The 27,313-nt window shown below is 33.5% G+C and overlaps 2 protein-coding genes across 2 annotated transcripts; one reads left to right on the forward strand and one right to left on the reverse strand.

Annotated features, from left to right (window-relative positions):
* Positions 1 to 1,692: 1,692 nt before the first annotated feature.
* On the forward strand, positions 1,693 to 26,452 carry LOC111707480 (ER degradation-enhancing alpha-mannosidase-like protein 3; the record flags this gene model as incomplete). The annotated part of the gene is given in 21 exon segments (XM_023480587.1): positions 1,693 to 1,883; positions 1,996 to 2,087; positions 2,403 to 2,507; positions 3,217 to 3,306; positions 5,720 to 5,788; positions 6,054 to 6,140; positions 6,710 to 6,786; positions 7,557 to 7,655; positions 8,167 to 8,217; positions 9,628 to 9,684; positions 10,623 to 10,680; positions 11,813 to 11,890; positions 12,275 to 12,361; positions 12,899 to 12,982; positions 13,366 to 13,503; positions 14,305 to 14,457; positions 14,942 to 15,005; positions 16,219 to 16,671; positions 20,981 to 21,081; positions 22,734 to 22,872; positions 24,721 to 26,452. Coding segments are annotated over 21 exon segments (2,527 nt in total), but the record flags the coding sequence as incomplete, so codon positions are not given.
* LOC111707481 (carboxypeptidase B) lies at positions 3,324 to 4,688 on the reverse strand. Its single transcript, XM_023480588.1, has one exon. It carries the CDS (start codon positions 4,652 to 4,654, stop codon positions 3,359 to 3,361), a length of 1,296 nt encoding a protein of 431 aa, XP_023336356.1. The 5' UTR covers positions 4,655 to 4,688; the 3' UTR covers positions 3,324 to 3,358.
* Positions 26,453 to 27,313: the final 861 nt, after the last annotated feature.

The following is a 27,313-nucleotide window of genomic DNA, read 5'->3' on the forward strand; positions in this document are numbered from 1 at the left end:
ATGACCACCTGACGGATGTAGGAGGACAGAGGGGCGGCTGTCAACAACTCTCGCAGCGAAAGGGTGCGTGCTTTCTACTCAACAAGAAAGAAGCTTCAAGTGAGATTGATCCAAGTGAATGCCGATGAAGAGAGGAATGGTGGACAAGCAGGGAGAGTCTATGGTTGCCAGCTATAGGTACCTGGGGGTATCCAATCCGGGCTTACATATGTTAGGGAGCAATGAGTGTGATGTTTCCTATCAGTACGGCACCCGGGCCTCATTCCAGTATATCAGAAGGATTCCTGCACTCTATATTCTCAGGCCTAAGAAGAATCTTAGGCAGCTGGAATCTTGTCAACCCTCTTCTCAGAATTAATGAAGCGTGGATGGATGAATGTGCTGCCAGATTACAACCCCTGGTAGATCAATATAAAAACCCAGACAACACCAAACTTTCGCAATAGAAAAAATTCCGAGATTTGATCGTAACAACCCGATCATGTCCTGGGGACAAAAAAAAATCTCTTTTAAAAAGTTTATTTTGTCCATTTCAATACACCACAGATATGTTAACATCAGTGCTTAGGATTCATTTAATTTTGATGCGGATCCTGGATCCTGGATCCGCACTGGAAAAAATTGGATCCGGATCCAGGTCATTTCTTTAAGATTTACTGAATTTTTTTTAACAAAAAATAATTTTCAAATTTTTTGTTTTATGTTTGTTTGCTTATTTTCATCCTAAAACTTGATTAAACCATTCAGAAATGAGGAAATTTTTATTATCTCTCTTTTTTTCAAAAGTTCAGATTTGGGTTTTAGGAGTAAAAAAGATTTTTTTTCAGTTTTTGATTGATATTTTAACCCTTGGATCCAGATCCGTGGATTCGCATATTTTTGCGGATCCGGATTCTAAGCACTGGTTAACAATCTATATATAAATTTGGCTTGGGTGTCTGTTTGTTTGTTTGTCTGTTTGTATCCAATAAACGTCAAAACGGCTAAACCGATCGGGCCCAAATTTTTTGTGGGACATCTAGGGACTCCAGGGAAGGTTTATGAATCATCAAAATTTCAAATATTTGTCTCCATCAAAATTCGATCGTCATCAAATTTTTAAAAATTTTGAAAATCCGCGAAATTTTTTGTAAAAATCCGCGAATTATTTTTGTTTTGTTTTACGATGTACACAAAGAGAACATGTTCACAATTAATTTAGAAGATGGGCGCGAAGCGCCCTCTAAGGCTAGAAAGAAGGTCCGCCTTGAATTTCTAGTCTATATATAAATTTGGCTTGTCTGTCTGTTTGTATCCAATAAACGTCAAAACGGCTGAACCGATCGGGCCCAAATTTTTTGTGGGACATCTAGGGACCCCAGGGAAGGTTTATGAATGATTGAAATTTTAAATATTTGTCTCCATCAAAATTCGATCGTCATTAAATTTTTTTTAAATTTTGAAAATCCACGAAATTTTTTGTGAAAATCCGCGAATTATTTTTGTTTTGTTTTACGATGTACACAAAAAGAACATGTTCACAATTAATTCAGAAGATGGGCGCGAAGCGCCCTCTAAGGCTAGAAAGAAGGGCGCGAAGCGCCTTGAATTTCTAGTATTTTAAACTTTCGTTAGTTTTGGCCCCTTAATAATAAACTCTATTTATATATGGGGTTTCCATTTTTTAAAAGTTAATTTTTTTTTGAACTCCAGGCAGTCAAACTTGGTTGGAGCAGTGTTAAACGTGAATACTGGAGACTGGGTGAGACGGGAGTCAGGAGTTGGAGCTGGAATAGATTCATACTATGAGTATGTAGCAAAGGCCTATGTGCTGTTGGGAGAGGATAAATACCTGGATAGATGGAACACTCATTACTCAGCTGTTATGAAATACATGAACAATGGTAAGATATTTATTGGTGTCTCTCTGTACCCCTAGTACCCCCCCTCAAATAATTTTAGAATTCTTAATAAGAACACGAAGTCCAAACAAGTTCTATGAAAATTAATTTTCAGGTCCTTTGATGGTAGACGTCCATATGCACAGACCTACAACAAATTCAAAACATTTTGTTGATGCCCTGGGAGCATTTCTACCAGGACTACAGGTAAACTTCTTTTCTTATCCGAGCATTTATAAAAGTCGTCTTTATTTGCTTATTTTATTGTCTAATCTAACAAAAAGAAAACTTGAAAATATATCCTTTGGGAGGGACTAACTCTGTCAGAGCAACATAAAACTTAAACCAACCTTAAAATATAAGTTTTCCAGCAAAGGTGAAAAGTGAAAGTTTTTATCAGACTTTTTGTTTCTTTTTTTTTTCCCCCTATGTTTTTGTATAATGTCTAAACACAAAAGTAACAACAAAAAATCTAAAAATTGAAACCAATAATAACCTTAAAATAATTGATAATTTTTTAAGGTTCTTATGGGTGATTTGAAGCCTGCAATAGAACAGCATGAAATTCTCTACCAAGTTACAAAAAAGCACAATTTTCTTCCAGAGGCCATTACAGCAGATTTTCAGGTTAACAAATTTATCATTATCATTTTAAGCAAGTGCATCTTTTTCCATGACATATTCTTTCTATATTCAAGAATTAAAGTTATTCTCTCAGTTAATTTTTGTTAAAAGGTCAATTTTGTTGTGTCTAAATATTTACAGTTTGATTGATTACTGTTTGCCCGTGTCAAATTTCACAATTTTTCTGCTCCAGCTAATACGTCTTAACTTGTTTCCAAGTATTTTGTATAATAATAGGATTTTGGATGACGCATAACATACTTTCAGGGAATATGTTTAGCTATGCTATACACTTTGAACTGTGTACTTTAAAAGACTGTTAAATGATTTTTGAGCGTTTACCTCTTGTTTCACCAGATTAACTTTATCGGAGAAGGAAAGTGAGAAAAGTTATGAATACAATTTTGCTTAAAAGGACTGTTAGTGTAATTTCAAGTGACCCTCCATGCAAAGATGGCAATAACTGATTTACAAAGGTACCCTTAAAACCTTAATCTGATCAAAAATGTAGACGAAACTGTCGTTTTCCTGACTCGAAAGGTGTTTATTTTTGTGAGTTTCTCATGTACTTCTTATAGAATTGAAATGCGCAAGTCACTAACGAAAAGAAACCGCAAATGAAAATAAACCGTTTAAAGAAACAAAAACATGGTTCAGAAAAAGGTTTTAAACGTACAGTTGGAAATCAGGCATATAAGTACAACATGTCCAGGTGCATTGGGGACAGCACTTTCTTCGCCCTGAATTTGTGGAGTCTACTTATTTTCTCTACAAGGCTACAAAAGATCCTCACTACCTTCAGGTATTTAATTTATATAGTCTTTTACTACCTTTTATTACATCAAATAATTACTCTACAGGAAAGGTGTGAAACTTTTTGATGAATAGGTTTCCAATATATCTCTTAGAAAGGTGAGATGAAAAGCCCAGACCTCCTCGGCTGTTGGTATAATCTGGTCTGGAGGGAGCAGGAACCCATTGGTCCCAGTATCTCGTAGCTCCATGCTCATGGAGAACTTAATACCCGCTTCTCCATATGCCCAGTCTACCGAGTTTCCGCTAGCTATGTATAGCATGCAAGGTATACATCCAACCTCATAGGTTTCCCCATGAACTTCTGCCAGTGCTTGGGCAGCCTTTACAGAGTATAGATATTGTTCTTCATAGTCTACAGGAAGGTCCTCTGTATATCCCCAGGGTAGAAGAACTAGTTGGCTATAACTGTGAATTGTATTGTAAAACACCCAGTCACCTTTTCGTTTCATCACATAGTTGCGTACATTAACATTCTCTATCTCAGAGAAAGCTGCTGGTCCCAAGTAGAGATCACTGCACTCGTCATGACGACTTCCACCCTCGTCCCAGTGAAATCCCCAATTTCTGTTAGCATCCACTCCCATGCAGCCTTCACTGGAGTTTAGGTCAGACCTTGTCTTCCTCCACATTCGATTTGAAGTTCTTGAGAAAGCATATCCATCAGGGTTGTGGCTTGGAAGAAAATACCAGTCAAGGCCTTCAGTAAGGTCTGGATGATCTTGATCATTTTCAACTAACTCTCTGAGCATCCATGTAACTGTAGCAGGAGAAATCCATTCCCGGGCATGGATTCCTCCGTCTATCCAAACAGAAGGCTTGTTTCCACAACCACCTTTGCATACCTTTGCCACCCTCATATCAACCCCTTCGAAAGAAGTTCCAATTGATTCTGTTGTCACAAAACTATAGTTCAACGCAAGATAGTCAAGGAAGGAATAGATGACATCTAAGTCATGGTATTCTGTCCATGTCATATTATGAGCCTCTGAAGCATCATTTACAGATTTTGCTGGTATCCTTTCTAGCTCTATCAGCCTCTGAATATCCTGAATAAGGATCTCAAATTGTATTCCTTCTTTGACAAAGTTGTTCTCTATTTCTTCTGCATAGGTTGGCGGTACCATAATATCCACTGGTTTACTTAAGATTACTTCTGTCCAGAAATCATAGATAGGTTGATTCATCATCCCTCTGATTCTCTCAACATCAGCCATATGTTGAGGCAGTGCTCTGATCACCTTGAATCCTCTGAATGATCTGTTTGTGAGGAGAGTAGCATCAGGAACTCCAGCTATTACTGTTATCCATCCCAACACTAGGATTATTTGTTGCATCTTTGACTGGATTTTCCCATATGAGATTCTGATAATTGTTTTCTTATCTTTCATTTTTTATCTTGCTAAACTAATATAACATGTTATTTATGTTTTTTAATTTTTCAAGGGTAAACCCGAAAATAAACAAAAAGTACAAGAGTATACTACTGATGTTGTACATTTAACATGTTTTTGAAACCTTATAATCTAATGTAAATGGAGGTTTCTTAAAGGTCGTTTTAAATAAGGTTGGTGGCCCCTTTAATTTCTTTAAAAAATTTAACCCCAAAAAATCCCATGAATCCGATCTGTCTCTTAACCCCCTCAAGCTTCCTAAGTCCCATTTTTTTTTATTAAATCTACTAATTTTAACTCTTTCAGTTCCTTTAATCCTTTCAATCTTTTTTAACCTATTAAATCCCTAAAAAAAATTTAATTGCTTTATTCAAAGGGTTGAAATGGTCAACAGCAGCCCCCACAACCCTTCTAATTAATTCCTGTTATCTTTTTAATTTCTTTAACCCTCTAATTCGTTTAATTCCTTTAATTCTTTTTGTTTTCCTTCTTTCTAAAAAACATAAAACCCCTCTACTCACATCAATCCCTTTATTCCCTTTATTCCCTTTAGTCCCTTTAATCATATAAGTCCCTCTAGTCCCTTTTATCTTTTTAGTTCCTTTAATCTTATTTCCTTTAATCCCTTAAGTTCCTTTCATCCTCTATGTCCCTTAAATCCCGTAAGTCCTTATAGTCCCTTTAATTTCTCTAGTTCCTTTAGTTCCTTTAATCTCTCAAGTTCCTTTAATCCCGTAAGTCCTTATAATCCCTTTAATTTCTCTAGTCCCTTTAGTTCCTTTAATCTCTCAAATTCCTTTAATCCCTTAAGCTCCTTTAATCTCTTAAGTTCCTTTAATCCTTTTAGTTCCTTTAATCCTTTTAATTTCTTTGTTCCTTTCATCCTGTAGGTTCCTTTAATCCCGTAAGTCCTTATAATCTCTTTAGTTTCTCTAATCCCCTTAGTTCCTATATTCCTTTTAGTTCCTATAATCTTTGTAGTTTCTCTAATCCCTTAAATTGTTCCAGGTTGGGAAGAAAGTTTTAAAAGCATTACAAACACATGCTCGAGTCACATGTGGATACGCAGCTGTAAAGGTAAAAATATCATATTTATTAAGGGATTAGAATTTATCATTTTCTTAAAGTTTGGAAGAAAAAAATTAAAGGGATTGTAAGCGTAATTTCAAAAGACCCTCGATATTAAGACCTTTTCACAACGGTACCCTTGAAACCTTCATCTTTTCAACAATTTGTAAGATATTGTCGTTTTTCTAGTTGAAAAAGCGTTGAAATCTGATAATTCTTTTAATTTTTATCTTAATAAAATAACTTAAAAATGAAATTTTATTAAATTTTGTAGGACGTGAGAACAATGACCCACGAGGATAGGTTGGATAGTTTTGTTCTCTCGGAAACTTTTAAATATCTCTATCTTCTCTTTGCCAAGGTAAGATTTTATGGGACTGTTCATCAATAATCTATTCTCTTCTGCAGATCGAGAGACTTCAGAGAACTCGTGAATAATCATGAACAATCCCAGTAGAGTCTTGTATGATAGCTTTTTAATAGTCATAATCTTTTCTTCTATTAATATTATTATTATTTTTATCATCCCTTTTATCATTGTAATCATTATTGTAAGTATTATTATTATACTAATTATCATCATTGTATACATTAATGTTATCATCATTGTCATCATTGTCATCATTGTCATTTTTGTCATTATTGTCATCATTATCATCTTTGTCATCATTGTCATCATTATCATCATTATCATCATTATCATCATTATCATCATTGTCATCATTGTCATCATTGTCATCATTGTCATCATTGTCATCATTATCATCATTATCATCATTATCATCATTGTCATCATTGTCATCATTGTCATTTTTGTCATCATTGTCATTTTTGTCATCATTGTCATCATTGTCATCATTATCATCGTTGTCATCATTGTCATCATTATCATCATTATCCTTATTACTATTTTGACTGGTATTATTGCAGGAGGATGAATTGTACCTGGATATAAATCAATTTGTTTTTACAACTGAAGCTCATCTCCTCCCCTTGAGTTTAGCCAGGTAAAATAATGTCCGACAAACCCTCAGACCTGAGTATCAATGAGGACGATATGGGTGTTTTTGTCTAAATAGTGAGGAATTATGTAAATTTCCTTCATAGTCTCTGAAGCATAAATGCGCTAGTCACCTTAAGAAAACCCAGAATTGAAAATTAACAAATAGGAATGTCTCGTTCGTCTTCGGTCAGACAAAGGTGTAAAGGGTACCATTGTAAATTGGGAATGTCAGGCCAGGAAGGAACCTCTCTTTCTTTCTTTTTGCTAGTATCCAAATAACGTTGAAATAGCTGAACCGATCGGTTTTTTGCAAGGTCTGACCCCAATAAATTGAAATTAATAAATTGGCGCCAAAAAGTTAAAATTAAGTAAACAAAAACGAAAGGCTTTGCAGTTAAATGAACAACAATTACTCATATTACCACATGATAGAGAAGTCTAGTAATTGAAATCCTTTAACCTCTATAAGGGGAACAGTCCTTTAAAGGTAGTGACCGGCTAGATATGGTAGTTGAGCTGAGAGTGCAGTATTGTAAAGACATTTTTAGAATTAATTTGAGACCAATTTGACGTTTTTACAGTGTATAGTTGCTCAACAAGAGCAGAAATTCGATCGTCAAATCCTCCGGGTTTGTCCATTCTGTAATCTTAATTTTTTTAATTCATTTTTAAAATTATTCTATAATGACGACAAAAAATGTAACAAAAATTATCGACTCTCAGCTCACCTACCTTGTCTAGGCGGTCACTCCCTTTAACCCTGTATCTTGTTAGGTTATCCAACAGTACGGTGGTTCCAGTCAAGGACGAGTACCATCAGTTTCTGCCTCAAGATGAAGATGTTGAGTTTGCACTGTCTTGTCCTAGTACCAGGTATAGATTAGGGGCCCAACTAGGGAAAAACCCTTCCCCTCCACTACCTAGTAGTGGGGGGGGGGGCTGTGAATCAAACATTGATAGAAACTAGAAAGGGTAAAAATGGTGTGTAAAATTTTTAGAATTCTGGAAATACTTAATTTTTTTTATTAACTGGATATCTAATACGGAAAATGTATTTTTAGAATTGGAAAATTAGAAAAATTTCCATTTTTAGAATAAATAAAGAATTATACATATACATTAAAATATACCTGACTTTATGAGACAGCTGTGACCCTCCAGTTATAAGAATATTATTTATGATTCATATCGGTTCTCTTGAAGAAACATTTGTCTGATAATTAGCGACTAAGATATTAGTATTTTTCTAGCCGAAAATTGAGTGCTTTTGGGAACAATGTGACGTTATACACTGTAAATATTTGAGTTTTCGTGCACTTAATTGTCAGCTAGAAAAATACGGATATCTATGTTGTTGAAAAGTTTTAAGGGTATAATTATGTAGGTACATGTTCCCTGACCATTCGTGTTCTGTAACAGCAGCAACAAGCCTCAGGAATTTCATAATTGAAAAAAATTGAAAAAATAAAAAAATTGAAAAATTTAAAATATTGATAAATTTTAAAAAATTGGAAATTTTTAATTACTTGATTTGTTTTGTCATTTTGTATGGTACGAGGAATATATGTTAATTCTATTGTTACTTAGTGGTAGGATTCATTTTATTCTTCTCACAATTCTCTAAAATGCCAGACTTAATTTCTTTCGGAATTTATTCAGTTTTTTGGCTGCTTTATTTCCAGATCTTAAAATAGACATTCAAATAGTATTTTTAAGGATAGACGTCTAAATGTAACTTTCAGAATTTCACATTTTAAGAAATTTTAAAGTCTCATCCTCTGTGTTTCACTCTGATATTATTCTTCAATTCTTTGTAGTTTACATTTGTTTTTAAACACACATTAAAGTTTCATCCTCTGTGTTTCACTCTGATATTATACTTCAATTCTCTGTAGTTTCCAGTTTCATCTGTTTTTAAACACACATCTAAGTTTCATCCTCTGTGTTTCACTCTGATATTATACTTCAATTCTCTGTAGTTTCCAGCAGCTTAGTGTTCATCTGTTTTTAAACACACATTAAAGTTTCATCCTCTGTGTTTCACCCTGATATTATACTTCAATTCTCTGTAGTTTCCAGCAGCTGAGTTTCCATCTGTTTTAAAACACGAATTGCATTTTGTTAAAACATCTGTTCTAGAAATTAAACATTTGTTATCTATTAATCATGAAAAAACGGGAGTGTTCGCAAAAACTGAAAGGGGGTATGCATACTGCGAAAAAAAGCACTTTTGATCGCTACTAATATTACTTCTATCTGTTGCGTCTATAAGGAGAAAATTGTTAGTTTAGTAGCGATCTAAAGCTCTTATTTTTCGCCGTATGCCTATACCCCCTTTCAGTTTTTTGCGAACACTCCCTTTAAAGTAAACTGTTGCCGATCAAATTTCAAAATATTTAAAGCACAGTTCATATGTTTAAAGTCTATGCCTTGCATTCAACTTTTACAAAAATCTTTAAATTCTTCTTACATTCACTATGTTAGACTTTAAATCTTTGTTTGTAGGAATTTATCCTTTTCAAGTTAGAAAAACTTTAAAGGGACTGTAAAACGTGATATCACGTGATTCTCCATTTATAATTTAAAATTTAAAATAGAGAAAACTTTCAGAATTAATTACATTTTCGCAGTTAGAAAAAGAAAGACGATATCTTCCACATTATTGATCAGATTGATCTTAGAAATAGTACCATTGTTAATCAGTCTCCTCTTCAAATTAAGGGTCTTCTAAAATTTCGCCGACAAACCCTTTAAATAAAGGGTCACCTGAAATAACACCGACAGTCCCTTTAAGGAAAGTATAAATCCCTTTCTATAAATAATTATGAAAATGTTGTGTATACAGGGCTCCTCTAGGAAACGTAGTAGAGGATTCTAGTCCTAAAATAAAGATCTTCAAAAGGAAAATTATTGATCAATAAGCTGTTTTTTTATTTTTTTTTTTAATTTTTTGTATTTTTTGTATTTATTGCTTTGGGACTGGCTTAATAATTAGCAAGACAAAGTCATATTTCTTGTACTTATTGCTTACTTGAGAGATTCCTTATTCCTTTTCTTCATTCCGTATTCCGTATTCCATATTCCGTATTCCATATTCAGTATTCCGTATTCCTTACCACTTTACCACTTACTACTTATTCTTTATTTCTTATACCTTACCACTAGTTCATATTCCTTAGGCCGTATTTTTTATTACTTACTACTTATTTCTTATTCCATGTTTCTTATACCTTATTCCTTTTTTTGCTCCTGTTTCTATCAAACCAGCAAGCTAAGACGACCTAACTTGTGAGGTCGTTTGTAGTCAATGTAGGACAATGACCTCCCAGGGTCGGTATATGTCAATGACCTCCTAGGGTCGGTGTAAGTCAATGAACTCCCAGGGTCAGTGTAGGTAAATAACCTCCCATGATCGGTGCAGGTAAATGACCTCCCAGGGTTAGTTTAGTTCAATGACCTCCCAAGGTTGGTGCAGGTGAAGGACCTCCCATGGTTAGTGTAGATAATTGGCGCAGTGCAAGGGCCTCCCATAATCGGTGTTGATCAATGACCTCCCTTGATTTAAGATTGGTGCAGGTCAATGACCTCCCAGGGTCGGTGTAGGTGAAAAACCTCTCTTGGTCGGTGTAAGTTAACGACTTTCCAGGTTTGGTTTAGGTCAATGACCTTCCAGGGTTGGTGTAGGTCAATGACCTCCCAGCATCGGTATAGGTCATTGACCTCCCAGGGTCGGTGTAGGTCGATGACCTCCCATAGACGGTGTAGGTCAATGACCTCCCATAGTCGGTGTAGGTTAATGACCTCCTGCCCTACACACTGTCTGATCAAAATGTTAAGTAGAAGACTACTAGCATCTGAATTCCAATCTGGCAACCCGGAACATCTCAATCTAGTCAAGGTAAAATTATACCTAAATGAAAGGGACTGTTCAACTAATTAGAACTAAAATAAAAGGGACTGTTCAACTAATTAGAACTAAAATAAAAGGGACTGTTCAACTAATTAGAACTAAAATAAAAGGGACTGCTCAACTAATTAGAACACTAAAATAAAAGGGATTGTTCAACTAATTAGAACTAAAATAAAAGGGACTGTTCAACTAATTAAAATACTGAAATAAAGGGACTGTACATCTAATTGGAACACTGAAATAATGTATTTTCGAAAACTTATCCTTTCTCTCAAAGATTTTTCCTGCGAGTCAGAATATAATGAAATGCAATGGTTATTTTCACATTGGGTATAAATCATTTTGGTCCTCTAAAGCAGTTTTGTTTGCTAAAATGAAGCTAACAAAACAAAGATACAATTATTTAGCAATTCAAATTTTCTCTTGACCCAAAATATTAAGTAGTTATTTTACCAGGGGCTACCATTTTATTTAGAAAAACATATATATTCTATCTTAAAAAATCAAACATGATCTGAAAAAGCTCTCTTATAATATAAATAAAAATCAATAATACGTTTAACTGTCAAGGGAGGTTTAGTTAACATCTGTTTTTTCCTTTTTTTGTACAAACTAAAATAACATTATATATTTAAGTTTTAAACATGGCTTTTATTCTTAATGCTCCCCCCTCCCTTTTTAAAAGAACATTTTTTTATTTATAAAATATAAAATACACTAAAATAAAAGAAAAACGAGTTTCTGGAATAAAAAGTCACTAATTTAAAATGTTAAAATTGAGATTTTAAAACTCGAGATAACAATCTATAACTCTAAATCTTTATTTATACTTTGCTTGCTTGTTTTGGTGTTTGTTTGTTTGTTTGTAACCGATAACCGTCTAAACAGCTGAACCGATTAGGCCCAAATCTTTTACAGGACCTCTCTTGATCCCAGGGAAGGTTTATTAATGGATTATTTAGAATTGGAAAAATTTATCTTTTAATATTTTGATTTTCAAACTCCAAGAAAAATGATAAAAAAAGAAAATTAAAAGTTAAAATCAAAGATGGCGCCAAGCTCCCTTGAAGTCTAGTTCTCTTAAAGTTGAATAAATTAATTTAACTTGCATCTATTTCAGGAGATGGGAATAAATCTACAGAGTTTACCAGATGGTAGAATACAACTTCTTCATACTTTTGCTAATGCTCTCTCACAGGTTAGACTTTTTAAACTGGTTTTGGACCCATTACTTTAGTCCATGGTTTCGGGATTCCAGTTTTAACTTTTGCGGGTTTTTTTCTTACTTTTTTTCTGTTTCTTAGCTTTCAACAATATTTGAGTAAAATAATCTTGATACACAAATATGTGTTGTTTATTCGTTCAAAGAATTATGAAATTGATATAGTAGACCCAAATTTAAATATCAGTTTTAAATCAAGCTGATTGATAGATTGTTAATTGATCGAGTAATGATTATGCCGAGGAATCATTGTTGTTTAAATATGCAATAGATGATTGATTGGTTGGTGGATTGATTGATTGATGGATTGATTGATTGATTGATTGGTGGATTGATTAATTGATTGATTGATTGATTAAGGATGATGCTGAGGAAGGATTGTTGTTCATGCAAGAGATGATTGATTTGTCTAAACAGGTTCAATCACAGGACTCTCCTCCTAAACAGGTCAGATTACAGTTGTTGGAAATTTAAAACGTTTGTTTTACATATAATACTCAATGATATGAATTAAACGTGTGTGTTTTTTTGAGGGAGAGGGAGCTTTAAAAACCTTATTACAAATGTTTAACATTATTTTAGGTTTGAAGCATTAGTATACATTTTACATTTGAATTGCTTCTATGGTTTAAACGTTAGATTTCGCATTATTCTAAAACATGATTTTACGTTTAAAACAATATTGTGAAAAATTATACATTATCTTAGGTTCAAGTTTATCTTAAAGTTAAATTAGGGGTTGATGGGGGATTAATCTTTGTTAACATTTTATAACCCTTCTGAAAAATCTTTCAATTATTCTAAGTTTAAAAGATTTATTACAAACATGATCAAATTCCTAAAAATCTGACACAAATAATATCCTAGTTTAGAAAGTCTACCACAAATCTTACACCTGCGAAAAAATCCCAGATTTGAAACGTTATTTTAACTTTAAGATTTAAAGATAATTTACGTTTAAAACGATATGCTTGAAATTTCTAGGTTACATACAGTCAAGGGGCTAGCAAGATATCTCTACAAGCAGGTCCTGCTCAGTTTGGACCTTCCTTAAAACATCCAGCTAAGGTACAAATTAATTCTTTTAAGATTTTATTCAAATACCTTACACCGAGAAAAATTGTCAGTATTTGCAAAAGCATTTTTTCTCAGTTAAACCTCTTTTTAGTACAATTTCCAACCATTTTTTTAAATAACTTTTAATATACTTGCAGTCCTATTTTTAAACGATTGTTCATGTAATTATTTTGCATTTTTGGGAACTTTCTATATTCTATTTTAGGAAAATGAAGGATTATTAAAGGGATTAACGTTAAGTTTTGGGTAAAAAGTATGAATAAACATGCTTTTGAGTCGATTTTTTAATATTATTTTTTAAAACATCAATAAGGGGGGAGGGGGGTGTTTTGAAATTCTAGAAAATATATTCCCCCTGAATCCCTCTTTTGCAGGTTACTGGCCGACTGGTGCTGGCCCAGGACTCGAAGGCGTGTATCGGCAGCCTCCAGAACGGGGAGGACATGAAGGGGAACATTGTTCTCGTGGAGCGGGGAGATTGTATGTTTATAGAGAAGGCACGAGTTATCCAGGTCAGTCTCAACAAGTTTTTTTTTCGGAAATATTTCTGGAAATTTTCTAGATTTTTCTGAAATTATCAGAAATTCGATTTGCTTTAAAGGGACTGTTGTCGTAAGTGACCCTCCATCTAAAGGGAGTGGCAGGCCAGACATGATAGTTGAGCTGAGAATGCAGTAGTGTGGAGAAATATTTTAGGATTCATTTTAGGCCTATGAGACGTTTTTACGAAGTATACTTGTTCAGAGCAAGCGTGCAAATTCAATCTTTTAAATCCTCCTGGATTGTCCATTTTGAAAGGATAATTTTGATTATCAGGTTTAAATTTTTTTGATAACTACCATGTCTAGCCGGTTACTCCGATTCACAAAGGTATACTCTAAACTTTTATCTGTTTAATAATGTGGGAATATATGATGTAAGGTACTTTTTTTCAAAGGATTTTTCCCAAGTGGCAACTTCCCAAATGTGCAATTTCACAAACGGCAACTTTCCAAATATGTCTTAGCCGCAGTGCTCTGCTCCAGCCTGTTCTAGCTGCAGCGCTCTGCCCCCATTGCAGCCTGCGGCGCCTCAGAAAGCCTAATCTTACCTTTTATAAGTTGCCGCATGGGAAATTTCACATTTGGAAAATTGCCACTTGGGAAATTGTCACTTGGGAAGTCGCCCTTGGGAAATGCCTTTGGGAAAGTACATAATATCGAATATATTATCATTAATCATCTAGCTTGATAAGTGTTAAATTCTTACAATTTCGTCCATAATGATAATGATAAAATATTAATAATAATAATAATAATAATAATATGTTTAAGAGTATGGGAGGTATTGGTGGAATAGTGATGGATACTGCAGAGGGCTCTGCTGCCTCTGCATCTCCTATATTTGCTATGTCTGGAGATGGCAGTGATGATGTTTCTATTCCAATGGTTTTCCTCTTCAGCAAGGAAGCTGATGAGCTGATGAAAGTAAGATCTTACAATTAGTTTTTGGTTTTATCGGAAATCCTGGATTTTAAGTTCCAACAAAATTTATTCACCTTAATTCCATGTTCTTAAGAACAACTCATTTTTGGGAAAGTGGCTTTTGATCAGAAATAGTTTTCTAAATCCTAATGTGCAACCAAACAAGTTTGCTTTTTTCACTGTTGGGTGTAAAATGAAAACTAGTCAAGTTACGAGATCGCAATCGCTAACATTGAGTTAACGCCTCAAGTCCAAATATGAACTGAAAATGAAGACAAAGAAATTGAGTTCTGCCACAAACTCAATTGTTCTAATCCCTTTATCTGTGACCCTTTAGATATTTTAAGCATAGATTATTTTTAAAATAAGTCTACAACATTTGGATGCAGTTAAAGGAATTATGAAAATCAGAGTTTGTGGGAAAGACTCAATTCCTCTGAATCTATGAATATTACGGGGCATTAAAATTCACGTGGCGCATTTTCAGGTAAAGACTGATAATCCTGATCTTGAAGTTACACTAGAGGAGAAATCAACTTCTCAGAAGTCAGGTAAATAATAATCTTCTTATATCAATTCATTCCTCTATATCCATTAGGTATTAGTCCTTCACACCCTCGAGTGCATTTATGATCAAAGATATCCCATTAAAAGTTTAAGGTGTCTTTCCTTAATATTTCTCATATCTGATTTATTTTTATGTCTTGATTATCCAGCTCATTTTCATGTTTTGTTTATCTAGTTCATTTTCATGTCTTGTTTATCTGGTTCATTTTCATGTCTTCTTTATCTAGTTCATATTCATGTCTTGTTTATCCATTTTTTTATGTCTTGTCTTATCCTATAATTAGTCCAATTTCATGTCAAATAATTCTATTTCATGTCATTCTAAATACTTAAATCCTAAATTTTTATGTCTTGTTAATCCAGTTGAGCCAAGCAAGAACGGGGCTCATTTCAGCATTTTGAAGTACAGAATCCTCAACAAACTTTCCAAATATAACTCATGTAATTCAGCACATTAATTATCACCATTTTTATTTAGTTACGTTAACTTTATTCCTGTTTTTTGTTATATTTTTGGACCTTTTTGCTTGTTCAAAATATTTTATCCACAAAATGGGAGTACAGCTCAAATTTTGTCGTGCTTCTGTGATCTTAACAAACCTATTCTGCGGATTAACCTAGAAGGACTTAATTAATTAGTGTAACCTCGGGAAAAATTATTTAAACAAAATTATCGGGCTGAAAACCTGGACTTTGCGAGGGAATTGAAACTCCACCTCATAGGAAAAATGCCTCAAGCAATCCCTGCAAAGAATGATATATGATTTGAATTGATGCAATGGGTCATGATCTAACACAAACTTTATTTTACTTTTTAATTCATCATTAATGCTTACAATCACACCCACACAGCAATGCAATTACTTGAGAAATTACACAACTTCAAAAGCTTACATTACAGCTATTACAGGATTACCCACAATAGATTAGATTTTTATGACCTAAAACTCTTGGAATATGACGTTACAATGGTTGAACTTAAAACTTGATTTAAAAAAAACAAGATTACTGCTGCAGAGAGCCTTTGATGTAAGTAAAATGATAAAACAAACTCTGTCAAGTCATCTCTGAATTCTCATTCATTGTGGGTAGCGCTGTCAGTTCTAGTAAAAAGAAAAGCACTATAACACTAACATTTATAATGATCATAAGCTCTTGTTCTTTGTGTCAAACAATTCAGGTTTTTATTTTTTAAAGGAAAAGCATGCATGGCAAATCAGAAGTCAGATGAGATGGCTGACTTAATTTATCAAAATATGGAATCTGCAAAAATTTACTGGTTTTCCAATAATCGCTTCCAGTGCAGCTATTTACAATATTACAAGAATAAGATTATCTTGGACCCAGAATCACCATTGAGCATATTGCAAAGAGATATCAGGTTTTTAGGCATAAATTATGGTCAAATCCTGAACCCTGACTTACCAACCAGGAAATTGCATAGAGATGTTAAGCTTTTAGGCGTAAATCATGGTCCAGTCATTCGGTTAGATACACCGGACAATAGCGAACTAAGTGACATTGAAACAGATCTTGATAAACTGCGGAATGAAGTTCAGAGCAGATTTGAAGAACTAAACGAGAAGCTAATCTTGTTCAGAATAAAGCAGCGTGTTCAAGGGATAGACAATGAAGATAATTCAAAATTGGGTAAGTTGGGTATAAAGGTTGTGGATGATGTTAATAATTTGAATAAAAAAATAATCAAAATAACTGAAGTTCAACAAACAATAAAAAGTTCTGAACCACTCGCTCCAATCAAGGAAAGAAAAGAAACACTTCCAGGACGAAAATTGCTTAGTTTTGGTGATATTGAAGATCTAAATATGGACTTGACGGAAGAAGAAAATTTAGCTAATAGCATAGTAGATGATGATGAGACCAAAAAAGAAATAAACAATCAAAACTCTATGTCTGACTCGGCACTTAAAGCGGTTGAACACCCATCAAATAAAAAAGATCTTGAATCTGCAGACATTCTAGAGACAGAGGATCAAAGTATTGACACATTTAAAGATACAGCAGATGATAAAGCTCGTGAAACATCAGTCAAAGAAGATCTAGATACATTAGATGTGGAAGATCTTGAAGCATCTGATGATGGTCTTGAAGCATCTGATGAAGATCTTGAAGCTTCTGATGAACAACTTGAAGCATCTGATGAAGATCTTGAAGCATCTGATGAAGATCTTGAAGTATCTGATGAAGATCTTGAAGCATCTGATGATGGTCTTGAAGCATCTGATGAAGATCTTGAAGCATCTGATGAAGATCTTGAAGTATCTGATGAAGATCTTGAAGCATATGATGAAGATCTTGAAGTATCTGATGAGGAAAATCTGGAATCAGATAAAGACGATTTAGATTGGGATGCTGTTGAGAACCTAGAAAGGTTTTTAAAGAGCCCTGTCAAGACCGAAGAGAAATTTATAGAAATAAACAAATACACTTCTGAGATAATGGAGACTAAACTGAATGAACTCTCAAAAGAATTTTATGAGGAAATTGTTTTTACAATTTTTGACTTCCTATATTTTTCGGATACTCTTAATTTTGATATAGATTACCAAAATGAGGCTCTATCTAATTTTGAATTAGCTGCTCAGAAAGTAGCTCCGCTTTATAAAAGTTTGTCACTTTTTACAGATCAATACCTGGCATCATTTTATAATTTTACAAATAAGGATTTGTTCCAAGGAAACACATCAATTTTGTTTGCTGAAACTAATACGTTCATCCTTAATTACCATTATGCAGGCGAAGTGTTGAGAATCATTGAAATAAAGAACAATTCATTTTTATCTGCTCTCTCTGAACATTTGGGAGAAAGCTTTGTTGCATTGGACGGGTTTTACACAGAACTCTTGCAGATGATTGAAAGAGTTCAGAGAAACAAAGATCGCCAGTATTTGCATTATGAAGATTATGAGTATAGCAATGTTGAAAACCTTGAAGAAGAAATCGAAGAATATATCACGGAAGAGGATCTTGAAATTCAGGAGGTTGACAATGAAGTATACAATATGGCTTTTAATCCCAGAAAGTTATTATCTGTGGATGAAGAGACGTGTTCTAAAGATGATCCTGACTGCAATGCTGTTCATCACAACTCCTTTACAGAGAGTTTAAACAAAGATTCAAGCATAGACGAGCCTGGTGCAGAACAAACTAAATCTGAAAGTGATATTGAACATGAAGAGGAAAACAAAGATGAACATATTAATGATGAAATTACTGTTCAGTCTTCCCTCGTTGAGAGGTGCCAAAAATTTCAAATTGAAGTTAGTGCTTCTAAAAAAGTGCTGAAAAAGAAGCAGAAGAATCCTAAAAGCAAACGAGAAGAATTGGACAGACTAAGAACAGCTATGCAAGAGTTAAAAACTACAATGGGTTTACTTCAAACCTATCAAAAGCTAGCAATTGATATGACCAATGCTAATCAAAATGACAGGTCAAAAATGCAAACTTAAGCAAGAAACAAAAAAAATCATTTTGAGCAAACTTTTTTATTTGATTCTCTGGACATGGTACAAAATTAAATTTTAAAACAGAAAATATTTTTTGTAATTTAAATTTATTAGATGGGTTGGCAATCTTAGTCGGTTAATTTTGTATCATTTGATGTTTGGTTATTTTAAAAAAATTATGCTTTTTGAATTTTGCATTTTGTTCAAAGACAACTGTGCCAGACCGTACTGCAAGGTTCAATGGATCATATTTTAAATCTTCAGGAATTGAAATGAAATTTTAACCACAGTTGGGCTATTAACAGGCCTTGATTCCCTTTATTACCAATTGAACTTTCTAAAAATTGCCACCCCCCCCCCCCACTTTGGAAATTCCTAGCCACAAGCCTGGCTACTTATGACTATTATAGGATAAGGGTGTGGAAGAAATTCCACTACCATCCAAAACAATGCCTACTGACCTGCATAAATTTACCCTTATCTATAAACTTTTGATTTCAAATATTATCAGAAAAAGGCATCTGACTCTAATATTATGGATATGATGTCTTCTCTTCTAGGAAAGAAAAGCTAAAGTTTTTGGATCCAATCTCCCATCTTTTCAGTCATTCATAATAGATTTGAACTAATGGAACTAACATCATTTAAAGTTTGAAATTGTTGATAGAACTTTAAGCAAAATTTCAAGTGACCCTCCATGCAAAGATGTCTATGTCTGATTCACAACGGTACCTTTGAAACCTTTATTTAATTAATAATGTGATAGTTTTGTAGTTTTTCTTGGTTTGAAAGTGTTTAATTCTGATAATTCCTACATTTTTCTTATGCAATAGAATTGCGCAAGTCACTTTGTAGAGAAACGACAATTGGAAATAATCAGTTTTCAAAATTAAGAACATTAATGCATAATTCATGCTTGATTGTACAAAGCTTTTAAGGGTACCGTTGTGAATCAGACTTTTCCCTCTTTGCATGGAGGGAGACTTGAAATTACACTTATAGTCCCTTTTAAGAAATAGGCTTCTGATTTTTCTATGTACGAAGGAAGCACTGATCCTTATATCGTCAATTCTCTGAACGCTATGATGGAAGAAGAGATGGATGGTTTACTAGGGATGAATTAGTTGACAAGTCTAGAAGGAATAATTCGAAATTTTAGGAAAAATCGACAAAAAAAGCATTCATAACAAAATTCAGAAATCAAGCAAATTTATACAAGAACAAAAATAGTGATGAGTGAAAACCCAAATTCTCATAGAATATGTGAATTCTAAAGAACTCTTGAACTTCTCTGCAAGATTAAAATTTGGGAAGCGTGACAGATATCTTGTACATAGCATATTGTAAATATCAGCACTGTCGAGTGTACATGTATAAATTAAGTAAGAAATGTTAGATTGAAAGTGATAAGGTGGAGGAATAATGGTTCTCTCCCAAATGTCCAAATGTATTTTTTTTAAGTAACAATCTCAGGGGAACCAATTTTGTCAGGCTTCTAAGCCCGCCAAATTCAAAAAAGGGAAAATTTGTAAATTGGGAGGAACCCTAGGCTATTTTACAAATTTTTGAGCCTCAGCATATTGCCCAAATAGGACTTTTTGCTTTGTTCCTAGTAAAATTTAACCGCGTCTATTTGTTCTAAACTGCGAATTAAACGCTATTGCATTTCACGGGAAAATTATAGTTATATCGCATACAGATATATCGCTTATCGCATACAGATATATCGCATATTGCATACAGATATATCGCTTATTGCATACAGATATATCGCACATTCTGAACACTGCGATATAAATATAGCTACAAATCACAAAACAGGTTCATTGAAGGAAACAACATTCATTTTAAAGGAAGCAGCTATTTTACGCAAAATATCCAACTGTAATTTTCTGTTGAATGTTGTAGATATATCTATTGAAGCAATATCGTTTTCATGCAGTGATAACCATGGCCAGTAGCCATTGTTCATCTTTACTCCTAATGATGCAATTTTGTTTAATCCTTAAAGTTTTGGCTTTGCAACCGTAAAGTTTTAGCTTCGCAATCGAACCACACAGCCTTATTCTAAATTTTAAACAAATGCTATTTCAAAGGTATCCTTTGGGAGAGTTACCAACCGTTTTTAGTTTTTGGTTTCTGTCAAATTGCACTCAACATCTTAGCACACTAGTTTTTGTTCGCATGAGAATTGATCACTGAAGTTATTTTAATGTAATTGCCATCAAAATAATAAATTCAACAGCTTACTTCAGAAATGAGATGAAAAATGTGTTTCAAATCATTTTAATTAATTGAAAACAAAAACAAAATAGAATGGTTTTTTGGTTTAATAACATTATTTCAAAATTTGTTTCTGTTTTAAATTGATTGCGGAACAGGTTAATTTCTTGAAATGCTCAGGCAAAAAGTTTTGTTTTTCTGTCCTTTTTCATCGGTGGAAGGTGATGCGTCAAAAGATAATTTGGACCTTGATTTATTTTTATTTATAGATGTGCCCGCTGTTCCCTCTGAGGAGGAGGACTCCGATCTTCTTCCTAAATCCCCTGCACACGCTTTCCTACACAAGAGTATAGAGACACAACTAAACCTGGTGAGTTTAAGGGACTGGACACGATATTTCAAGTCACCCTTCATTTTCAAAATAGGGGCATGTACGATTTACAATGGTACCCTTAAAGGAAGAGACCGGCAATGTATGGTGGTTGAACTGAGATTGCAGTATAATTGTAGAGAAATATTTTAGGATTCATTTGAGACATATAAAACGTTTTTAAGATCTTCAATTACTGAGTTTGATCGCAAAGTCGACGTTCAAAATCGTACTTTTGGAAGGATACGTTTTCAGAATTTTTTTTTTTAATGATTAATTTACTACGACAAAAATGTAACAAAAATTTTACAGTAAACTAATTAGTTGTTCAGGAACAGGTTGAGAAAATAAAAAATAACTCTTAACATCGAAAATAAGTAATCTTATTCAATTATTAGTTTGTATAATCTTACATCATTCACAAAGATTTTCTGCAGGTTTTCTGGAATTTTTATTGAAAAGACGACATTTGAAGAATTTGTAGAAATCTGCCAACAAATTCATAGAAAATAAGAAATTCAATGTAATGATGAAAACGAAATAATTGATTCTAACATTGATTTATTGAAAAATTTCTTTTGACAAATATGTTCCTAAACCACCATACAATGCCAGTCACTCATTATAAAAGCTTTGTCTGATCTAAAGGGTTACCCACAAAGAATGAGACTTCAGAGACGACTGTACGGAATTTATACTGTCAGTTTTCTTATATTAATATTCCCTAGAATTCTTTCTTTGCCCAATCAATAAAAAGGCCATAAAAACTGTATTTACGGCGGAAGACTTAATTCGACCTTAGAATCGTCTTATTTAAAGTGTTGCAGGTCGTCTTTACTGTTTCATCCTTTGTGGGTCACTCCTGTATGCCGAGTCCATTAGCGCCTGATCCAATCAGGGTTCAGTCATGTGTTTGATGTCTATTCTGAACCAATAGAAATAGTACGGCGGTAACTTCTATCTTTCTATCGATCTCATCATCTAATTAGAGATTAATTCTTCAATTAACGCTATCAGTAAATGAAAATATTTACTTCTACTTGAACTATGGTGGGGTAACCCTGTATATTCATGTTAAACTCTTTTAAAATTCATTATTTTAAATTATGCTTTCTGTACAGAGCCAATTGGAGGAACTTAATAGAGTTGAACATTTTTTACTTGATACGACAATATCATTTACATTTTAGTAAGATAAAGGTATAATGGATAAAGTTGTGCATCGGTCAAGATTACAAATTACAAAATTTAAATCTTCTTAATAATCTTCCTATTCTAGTTAACATCAAACTTATTGATTATATTTTTATAATCTATCTATCTATCTATAAATATATATGGATATATGGATATATGGATATATTTATATATATATATATATATACATATATTTCTTTCTATCTATCTATCTATCTATATATATATATCTATAAATATATGGATATATTTGTTTTTAATCTTTGTGACAGAAACAATCTCAAGAACTGACGAGGGTCAACCCAGACCGAAATATATTTTCAATAAATGTGGAACTAATATCTACTTTTTTACTCTACAGAGGTTTGATTCATCACCATCACCGAATTTTAAATATATTTATATATATATATCTATATATATGTTTCTTTCTATCTATCTTTCTATCTATCTAGGATGAGTTGACTGAACCTGATGGTGAGATTATTAGCATTAAAACAGTTGGAAGTGAAATTATTTCTGAACAGATCAGAACTGTTAGTAATAAGGATGGATCGTCTAAAACCTTCAGAACAATTCAGAGGCATACAAACGGTAATTAAACAAAAAAAAAGTTTTAAGGGTCTGTGTCACGTTATTTTAAAATTCGAGAGTACCCTTTAAACCTTTGTCTGGGTAAATTCAGTCTGTATCACGTGACCAGTATACTGCACTGCCATTGGTGGATGCTTTTTATTGAATAAATGCAGCAAGAGATGAGAAAGGAAATTAGGAGAGAATTTTACATCTATTTAATTATGATAATTTCCTCATGATAACTTCCTCATGTAAGTTCCTCATGATAACTTCCTCATGCAACTTCCTCATGTAACTTCCTCATGATAACTTCCTCATGATAACTTCCTCATGATAACTTCCTCATGATAACTTCCTGATGATAACTTCCTCATGATACTTCCTCATGTAACTTCCTCATCATAACTTCCTCATCATAACTTCCTCATCATAACTTCCTCATCATAACTTCCTCATCATAACTTCCTCATCATAACTTCCTCATCATAACTTCTTCATGTAACTTCATCATGTAACTTCCTCATGATAACTTCCTCATGATAACTTTCTTATGATAACTTCCTCATGATAACTTCCTTATGACAACTTCCTCATGACAACTTCCTCATGACAACTTCCTCATGACAACTTCCTCATGATAACTTCCTCATGTAATTTCCTCATGATAACTTCCTTATGATAACTTCCTTGTTAGATAAAATCAAATCAGACTTTAAGGGACGTCCTACGACCACATAAACATTCTTGGAAGAACTACACTAATTTTTGAAGGAAACGTGGATTTACGATTAGAGGTCACTTGAAATTAATCCGACTGTCCCTTTAAATCGGTATCTTTTTTAACTTTACTGTCATCTAGAGGCGTAGTTAGGAGGGGCTATTGGGGCTTAGCACCTTCCCCCTAGAACTAGTAAAATCCTTGGATTTCAGGGTGTTTTTAGGCTCCAACGGCTGCTGAGCCTCCCCTAGAATGAAAAAAAATGTAAGCCCCCCCCCTGGACAAATTCCTGACTACGCTTCTACCGTCATTGAAAATATAATTGAAATTCCATTTAAAAAATACATTTGCTAGCAATACTTCCCACCATCCATTAAACCTTTGTATTAGTGTTTCTAATACAATATTGCACATATTTTTATGAGGGAGGGGGGGGAGGACTGTATAGTGTATATATTGTTGTTAACACAAATTTGAAATATAAGGAAGACGATTTTACTGACTCAAATGCCGTAGCCTTTACTCAAGACGTGTTTATCCATTTCCTCCATGTAACACCCACATGTCAAACCCCGCTCATCCGTTTCCCGCCTCACCCCTCTATAACACATCCCAGTTAGGTTTGGAGAGTTGAGCTGGTAACAGCTTCGACACAGGGAGCCTCTTGACTCCTTTATGATGATGACGCAGATACAGGGTGGCCAAAATGTACGGATTGTACGGATTGTACGGATTGATTTTTTTTTAACCCTAAAATTGTACGGATTGTACGGATTTGTTTTCAAATTGTACGGATTGTACGGATTTTTATCCTGGAAAATACACTTGAAGCTCTACATCACCCCCATGACTCCTTTATGATGATGACGCAGATACTCAGCGGGACGCTCCTGTTGATCTGCTCCACCAACATGAAGCTCTACATCACCCCCATGACTCCTCAAATATTCAACATTAATTTCTTTGTTAATTTCTAAACCAACCAATTTTAACCCATACTTGGGAAAATATGACATAGTGTAAGAACAGCAAAAGTTTAGGAAGAATAATTCTGAAAACATTTGCTTCTCTTACAATAGTTAAAATTCTGACCATCAAAGAAAATAATGTCAAAAATTTTGTAAAATGACGACCTATGTATATTTTAGATGATTTGAGCACTGTGGTTGGAGTAGGGACGGCAAAGTTGGTTGAAATCCCCCGAATCAAGAGTACTCAGGATACTCCTGATACTAAGGATACTCAGGATACTCCGGAGATAAAACAAGTATTCAGTCTAAATACAGAGGATCCTCTGGGAGAATTAGTTATTGATCATGAAGATGTACTTGAGGAGGAGGTGGTGGAGGAGGTAGTTCTATCTGACACTGATGAGAACATAACAGGGGAGAAGAAACCTTAGTTTTTATTCTCCACACTGCGTTTTTCCGGATCTGAAAACATCTTTTAATATTCGGAATATATAGCTTAGGCTTGGCAACATTCCGTTAATCAACGAAAGTTTTTAAACGGTGAATTCCGTTTACGATCGATAAAAACATCGTTATTAAACGTACGAATCCGTTTTATTTATTAAACTAAATGTTCACAAATGGATAAAGTAGAGTTTGTCCCATAAATCTAAAGATTAGGAAGTTGACTCTAAAACTCCAGCTACAATATTAATTAGTCCAATGAACATTAAACACGGCAAGTGTACTTGTACAGTGTACATAACCCATTACACTTGATAGGTTAGTTTTCAAGCTACTTGTAAAACTAATTGCTTTTGATAACTTCTAATAGGCATAAAATTACTTTAATGTCGTCTTCCTATTCCACTGTTTAAGGTCTCACTGTGCTAATGTGCCCAAGCCTAGCTATCATAGGATCTAATTGATTAATCAAACGCTAGAATTGATTAATTACCCGCTAGAGTTGATTAACCAACCGCTTGAATTGATAAGAATTGATAAATCAACCGCTAGAATTGATTAATCAAATGCTAGAATTGATTATTCAACCGATCGAATTGATTAATCAACCGATAGAATTGATTAATCAGCCACTAGAATTGATTAATCAACCTCTTGATTGATCAACCGCTAGAATGGATTAATCAACCGCTAGAATTGATAATTCAACCGCTAGAATTAATTAATCAACCGCTAGAATTATCCATCTTAAAGGGACTGTAGACGTAATTTCAAGTGACCCTTTATCGATAGACTGGCATAATTGTTAACAACGGTAACCTTAAAAGCTTTCTGTTGTCAAGCATGAATTAGATTTCCTTGTTTTTGTTTATAGATACTGATTATTTTCATTCGGTTCAAAAAAAATGATGATGTCTTTCGCATCATAGACCAGATTAAGATTTTGATGTGAATCAGACATGCTCCTTTCTAAATTTGAAATTATGTCTACAGTCCCCTTATGCTCCCTACAGCGCTCAAATTCATTCTGATCCCATCTAGGGTTTACAATTTTCAAACATTTTAAAATAAAATTTAAATTGTAAAAATTAATTTTTAGATAATTATCATTTATCCCGTCACTTATCCCGGTCTATGGATTCATCCAGATTATAGAATATTATTATTAATGTCATTTTATACAATTTTTACACAAGATTGAACCCCCCTTTGCAGTGGAACCTCAAATTTTGATTAAAAAAATATTAAGCTTTGTCACGTGTTTTTGATTTCGTTTTGATAATAAACCCTGTAAATAGATAGAACAAATGTATTGCATAAATTCAACGTTTGAATCACAATTTAGTTTGATTTTATTTTAATTATTATAAATTTGCAAGAAATCCTGGTTGGATTTTAGTAAGCGAGTTGTTTTCTTACATCGCTTAATAATGAAACCTAAAAATTTAGATAGAACATAAAGGGGAAAAAAACATTTTTTCAAATACTTGCATAAAACCCCCCAATTTGTAAAATTAGGAACACATTTTGTTCAAACTTACAGAAGACTGTTAAAACAAATTCTAACTTTTTTTTTAATTATCATATTATCATATATTATTGAACGGTTAGTTTTTTATTCCTTTGTTAAATGTGCGAAAAGTATTTAGCAAATCCTCGAAATTAACTATTTAACGGATTTTAATTATAATTTGTTTTGATCGCTCTGCTTTCAACATTTATTTTTTAGTAAATCTTCAATCATTGCATTTTAGCCAGTGTTTCTCCTTATTTTGATTTAGGATAAAAAATACCATATAAAAAAGAAATTGATACATTATTTTGTAGAAACTGGACAAGTTTATAATTAGCTTATTTATCGTTTATTTCGTAGTTTTCTCGATGTTATTTGTCAATTGAATTATGTTGAATATGATTTCATGGTTTTACCTCTTCTTTGTGCAATCTATAAATTTACTAAAACGATAAATTGTTATTACAGGGGCGTACATAGGGGAGTCCCCCCCCCGTACATGTAAAAAGGGGCTCAAGTCCCCCAGACTGATTTATTTATACGCCCCTGCATAAGAAAAATCCCATCATCCTTAAATTTGTTCACGTAAAACCAAGTCTAATTAAGCAATGTCTGCTGTTTGAATTATCTAGATTAAAAACTGTTTTATTTTGATAATTGATTGTGATAATATTATTTGAACTGGTTTTAAATAAAAATAAAGAAATTAATCATTTTTCCCGTACTTCTAAACTTTCTTTTGAAGACTGTTTATGTTTCGCGAGCTAATCAACCATCTCAAAATATCAAGATACTCCTAGAGTTATCGAACCT

The sequence above is a fragment of the Eurytemora carolleeae genome, unplaced genomic scaffold (assembly GCF_000591075.1).
Source record: "Eurytemora carolleeae unplaced genomic scaffold, Eaff_2.0 scaffold797, whole genome shotgun sequence".
Taxonomy (NCBI): Eukaryota; Metazoa; Arthropoda; class Copepoda; order Calanoida; family Temoridae; genus Eurytemora; species Eurytemora carolleeae.